Raw genomic sequence first — 6317 nt, forward strand, 5'->3', positions numbered from 1 at the left:
CTGGAAAGCTTTAACTGATTCTTTGGCCCCTAAGCAACATATTCACAGAGTTCTCTTTGCCATTTCAGATCCGTAATGTAGGCACCCAGCTGTGTATAGGCACAAAACATGGTGCTGCAGGCTCCCCTCTGAGATTAGAAAGCTGCGTCAAAGGCCGAGCGGAGGCAGCATGGAGTAATGTGCAGGTAACCCTCCCTTAGCTGGGACCTCAGACATCTAGGCAATTCCGTGTTAGACTGTGGAATTCCTCTTCTTCAGTCCTGTAGTGCCAGAGGCCCGAGTGGCTGCTCCAGTGCCCTCTAAGTCACATCTGAAGGAGAAGAGGAAGAAGAGAGGGAATGAATGGGAGGGCCCAGAGAGAGAGGTAACAGAAGAGCCATCGTGTATTACAGATACTAAACATGGGCACAGAAGAGCCCAAGGCAAGTCTGTGAGGCAGGTCCAGTATTCAATAATCAATTCCTCAGACAGAAAACAGGGATTTGATTAACGCCTTTGATGGTGCTAGAAAGAGACTCAAATCCACAGAGGTGTATATGCATTGACCCATTAGAAGAATCAGATATCCTCAAAAGGGCAGCTTTAGTACGTTTGCAAAGACAAAACAAATAATTAAATCAATTAAAGTCTAAAAATAGAGTGTGTAGGTATCCTTAGCAGAAGCTGTCAATGGAGGAGTAAACCCAGGTCAACTCAGAGATGGAGTGGTATTTGAATCATGGAATCTTAGATCTTGGAAGAGACCTTAGAAAATAACACGTGGAGTATTCAAACTAAGAATGATAGAGCTACATGTTTTCTAGTTCAACCACCTAATCTTACAGAGGAAAAGGAGTCTCACAACAGGGCAGTGACTGGCCGACATGATGGAGAAACCATAAATGCAGTCCTGGAAGACAAATGAAGACACTAAGGGAGTGAGCTGAGGATCACAATAATCGTATTAATACCACAAATTATATGCATATATTTGGTTAAGCCAAACCAACCAATACATCAACTACACTAGGCAGCATATGCAGCATTCTAATGTTGTGGGCCCCCACTCTTCTTGGGGGGGGGCAAGATTGTACCGTCTGCATTCTAGGACCAAGATTGTTCGTTGAATTGGTCTGAGATCATCAGCTGTCTTTAAGTGCTATTTTTATTTATATTATTGGAGTCATTGGTTCTCCTTGATCTACTTTCAGTCTGCATCAGTTCATAAGTCTTCACATACTTCTCTGAACTCTTCATAGTTATCACTTCTCATAGGGCAATACTATTCCATTACTTTCACATGCTACAGTTTGTTCCACTTTGTTTCTAGCTTTTTGCTGCAGTTAGTTCTGAAGAGGCCTCTAGCTTCCTGCCAGCATCTTCAGGATATTGTCCTTTATGTTCCATAGCCATCAGCAAATCACCTACCAGGTCTTTGAAAAAATGTTTTGCTCTCCTAAAAAACTAACTGTACATGATAGATTTTCACAATTTCATATATAATCTTATTTTTCTGTTCTTTGCATATTTAATGGTTCACATTTGCTGATATTTGAGTTCATAATAAAAGAGAAAATTTAATATTTAGAATTATCTATACTTGAAAAAAATAAGTTTGTTACCATCTTCTATAAAGAAGCCTCTCCGTAACTTCCATGACAGGGACTTGGGATCACAGTGGCATAATAGGGAATTTGAGTGTTCTTTCTCCTGTCCTTATTATAATGAAAATGGTTATGGCTGTGTGTCCACAGGTGTTTACCTTCAGTTGGAGAGAAGATATCCGTCCTGGAGACCCCCAGCACACCAAGAAGTTTTGTTTTGACACTGTCTCCCATAGCAGTCCTGTCACACTCTATGATTGCCATGGCATGAAAGGGAACCAGCTATGGAAATATGGAAATGTAAGAGTGGCAGCTAAGTGGTTACCAACCATCCTCCCCTTAGGTCCAACATAAGTTGTGTTGAATTCTTATGCTGTGCATAGAGCTGGTATAAGGCATCTATAAAAATCACATTAACAGTAATAGATCAGGTTAATACAGGACTTTATGGTTATAAATACAGTATGATATGAGAGACATTTATTGAATGCCTACTGTGTGCAGAGTACTATGCTAGGCACTGGGGATGTCCCTGCCCTCATGAGGTTTGCAGTCTAGCATTTGGATAAGACATAAGTGCAGATAACAGAATAAGCAACCTCACGTGCTCTATGTGTTGAAAAACAAAGCACTATGTGATGTCTAAGGACAAAGGTCTTTATCAGTGCTAGGAGTACAGTTGGTCACTGGAGGTATTCCAGAAGAGATATCAAAGTGTTGCTCACAAGGTCTTCTTTGAGCCTCCCAACATCCCCAAGAGGTAGGTAGTATAGGTATACTGGGTCCCCATTTTACAAATAAGGAGATAGAGGGTGAGGGAGACAGAAAAACAGAAGGACCTATACAAGGGTACACAGCTAGTAAATGGCCTGGCAGGTCCTCATGCCAAGCTCCCCCGACTGCATCTACTGCACTGAACATTAACCGTCAGAGCACAGACCCAGAGAAGTCACTACAAGACTTTCCCCCTGAGGATAACTTGTCATGGGAAATGTTGGGTACAATCCGACTTCATCAGCTGAAGGAGAAAGGTATAATGGTAAAAACAATAAATTCAGAACAAGTAGACTTGAGTTCAAATCATGTCACTTCCCTTCTTAAGCTTCAAAATGGGAATTGTAACCACTTGTGCTCCAGTACTTTATAAACTATAAAATATTTAGCAATGTCAGTGACCATTATTTGTGCTGGCCTTGTCATCGTTTAATCATAGTAACACTAACTATGAGTAGAGACCCTAAGAAGGTTGTAGTTAACCATGTAATATAATGTCTGAGTACATTTAAAGAAGACTGGGGGACTGGTAAGGGACTCCAATACAGGGTCCCCAGTTAAAGGACTCCCTGTCCAGGGAAACATATCCCAAGGAACAGCAAAGGTTTTTTCAGCTAATGCTCTTTGAAATGCCAGGTGAACTTGAACTCAGTGGATCCCTCAGACACATTCCTTATCAGACTTATCTTCCCAGTAGCTCTCTGAAGATCACTAGGGGCAGAATGTGTTGTCTCAATGTGGAATGGGCACAAGGTCATCTCATTCGATTGAGACAGGTAAAGTGACAGTCTAGGGTCACACAAGTCGGTGGCAGAACTGGGACCAGAACCTCAGGTCTTCTGACTCCTGTTGCAGTGTTTTTCCCACTATACCGCAGTGGCTTAGAAAACCAGGTGGGAAAGAATGTCTGCCTAGCTGGAGTTTGAAGATAGTGGCCTTTCCTGTCTCTGTACAGAAATAGTGGACTGTTCATTGTGCCTCCCCTTGCTCCTCCTGTCCTCTGTAAATTCTGTCTTACAATCTCTCTGTTTTCCAGGACAAGACTCTGTATCATCCCGTCAGTGGTGGCTGCATGGATTGTAGTGAGAGTGATCACAGGATCTTCATGAATACCTGCAACCCATCATCTCCCACACAGCAATGGATATTTCAGTATACAAACACGACTGTCCTGGAAAAATTCAACAAGAACTCTGACCTATAAGCATAGCAAATATATGTGTCTGTGTGTGTGTATATATATATATGGATATATGGATATATGCATATGTATATGCTCACACATTTCCCTAAACACACATTTACATGTATTGCAACTATTTTTTTTTAACTGGTGAAGGAAAGAGATTTTTTTTAAAGGAATAATTTTTTTAAAAAAACAATTGAAGTTACAGAGAATGTCTCCAGAGGGGGTGGAGAGATGGCATGATCTAAAGGACAATTTTAATTTTTACAGTGCTGCAGCACTCACTCCCTCAGTACCTCTCCCTATTGGGAAGATCAAGGACATTCACGGACTCTTATCAGAACTGCTGTTCCCTCTGAATCATGAGTAAAGCCACCCATCCCAGGAACAGTGGACCTGACCAGCTCTGGTGCTTCTCCCCCAAAGAGTGCAGCTGCTTTGGGAGGGAGGTTGGAAAGGTGCCCCTGTGGGGTATTGAAGCTTTCCCAGGTGATTCCCTCAGCATATCTGAGTTTTTAGGACCTGATCATCTCCACCTAACCCCACCTCTTCCCAGTTAAAGGAAGATCTCATAGAAGTTATTTGATCAATACCGGGTGAAAATGCAGATTAAAGGATGGGAAAGTCCTCAAAGTCTTGGGTTGGGTGGGATTTAAAGGGACCACAACAGTAAAGATCATCAACTAAATTGAACCATATGTTCTACACAATTTTTTCAGCATTTATGAGATGGATATGGGTTCAGGGGCCCAGAAAGAACAATAGTTTCCTCCTATAGGTCTGACCTTTGGCTTACATGTTGTATTGGTCATTAAAAGGCTGCACCTTGCCTCTAAATCTGCTTGTCCAAAATGGGAGCTCAGTCTCTCATCATTAGCATCTGTCTGCCCTGCCCTTAACCCTCTGAGGCAGCCTGGATCAAGACTGTAATTTTCAGTTGGTCCCCACAGGCTTTTATTTTTTTCTCTTTCACATGAATGAAGGTTTGGAAATTTGCTAAAGGTGCCTGTTTGCCATTTCCCCTAGGATTCTCTACAACCCCTTTAACCTTGACCACCACACCCCAAACATCCAACTTTTACAGTAAATTTATTTTTATATAGTAGTTCTGTGTGATTATTTTCCACCGTATCCATATGTCTTACTGCACTAGTGACAGCCCAGATTTCTGGTTAACAGTGTTTTCGTAACACTTATGTGAAGATCTTAGCACCAAGTATTATCCCTATTTTACAGATAAGGAAACTGAGACTTCGGAATGACTTGTTCATGGCTACATAGGTATTAAATGACAGAGCCAGGCTAAACCCAAGTCATCTACTCCAAGTCCAGTGTCTCCACTTCACCACAGTTTAACCACTGTTGCCTGGTTCCTCAGTTCTGCCTATAAAATTATAAACTATAAAGTAGGTATTGTAAGAATTGACACTGCCTACTTCCCGGGAACGTTGAGAGGAAAGACTCATAAAATAGAAAATGTGAGTACTATTCTTGCCACCTTGCCTAAGACAAAAGACTTTGAGGGTGTCCCCTCTCTGGCTTTCTCTCTGACCTAACTCCCAGGTCCTCTGCTCAAAGGTAATAGTTCTCCCACAGCAACTGTCAGGGTTAGTGCTCCAGGCCACCAGTAGTCTTCCACACTGGCGAGGCTCCATCCCGATTGATGAGAAGTTCCTAACAATTCCTTAGAATGTGCCGGACGATACCCAGAGGTAATTCCCCCCGACAGTAGAGGGTCAGTTTTTTCACTGCGCGGTCCCCAGCCCTGTCTAGTCAAGAGATAGGGGGACTGTAGAACTGAGGGGAAGGCCGTAGACAATCATCCAAGGCTTGAGTGGCTCTAAGGCTGTCGTAACCGAGTTTGGTCTGCTTTGCTCAGAGGGGGATGGATAGCACCAGCGTCTTCAATCCCACCTCCTCTAGCTTCTGTCTCATTTACAGTGAGGGAAGAATCCGAGTGTCCCATGACCAGCTATGCATCTCACTAAATTCCATTCCTTAATGGTTCATCTTGCTCCGTTAATGACGTTCCCATTCTCCCAGGGGCGTCCCAAGCTAATGGGAAACACTTGCTTAGCCAACCTGCCGCCCACTGATTAAAAAATAGAAATTGTGTTTGGAGCCCTATAATGGAGCAAAGGCGTGAAGCCATTATTCCAACTAGTTTTCACTATTTAGAAATTAAACTACTACAGCAAAAGTCTGGGAACAGAACCTCACATTTGCATTTAAGATAAAAATCTGATTTCAAGTGCCATCCATCATTTCTGTGGGAAAAGGGACAGGTTTCTTCTGTTGCAGATCAAACATGTTACCATGAAGAAATTATTCAAATCGTCCCACTCCTCCTGTTGCCCAAAAACTATTAGCATGTTGAACCTCAGTGCCCTTTTCCAGTGCAGATCTGTTTTCATATTCACACTAAGATATCATTTGTAGAAAGAAAGTAGAGAATAGGAGTCTTTAACTAAAAAGAGGATTTCTGATAGACCAGTACGCTTAAAGGCCATTCCTGGCAAAATTCTAGAAGAGACTAGAACAGATGGCTGACAAAGCATTTAGAAAGGGAAGCAATGATCTCCAGCAGCTAGCATGGGTCCACTCAAAGCATGTCACCATAGACCAACATCTTTCATTGACAAGGCTGCAAGATGGGTAATCAGGGAGACATGCTGCAAAGTTGTATGTCTGCATTGCAATAAAAGGCATTCGGTGGTTTCACGTCTTGGTGGACAAAATAGAGATAAATAGGATCATCATACGTTTCGATTGAG

The 6317-nt window shown here is 42.3% G+C and overlaps 1 protein-coding gene across 2 annotated transcripts in view; it reads left to right on the plus strand.

Annotated features, from left to right (window-relative positions):
* The window catches only part of GALNT10 (polypeptide N-acetylgalactosaminyltransferase 10), a 178385-nt gene extending 173737 nt beyond the window's left edge, over positions 1 to 4648 (plus strand). For both annotated transcript variants that reach the window (XM_020978370.2, XM_020978371.2), the window contains 3 exons: positions 69 to 185; positions 1734 to 1883; positions 3394 to 4648. In XM_020978370.2, coding sequence (XP_020834029.1) covers positions 69 to 185; positions 1734 to 1883; positions 3394 to 3561 — 435 coding nt within the window. In that variant the 3' untranslated portion in view covers positions 3562 to 4648. The remainder of the gene's footprint in view (positions 1 to 68; positions 186 to 1733; positions 1884 to 3393) is intronic.
* The last annotated feature ends 1669 nt before the right edge of the window (positions 4649 to 6317 follow it).

This window comes from Phascolarctos cinereus, unplaced genomic scaffold, assembly GCF_003287225.1.
Source record: "Phascolarctos cinereus isolate Bilbo 61053 unplaced genomic scaffold, phaCin_HiC Scaffold_2;HRSCAF=192, whole genome shotgun sequence".
Taxonomy (NCBI): domain Eukaryota; kingdom Metazoa; phylum Chordata; class Mammalia; order Diprotodontia; family Phascolarctidae; genus Phascolarctos; species Phascolarctos cinereus.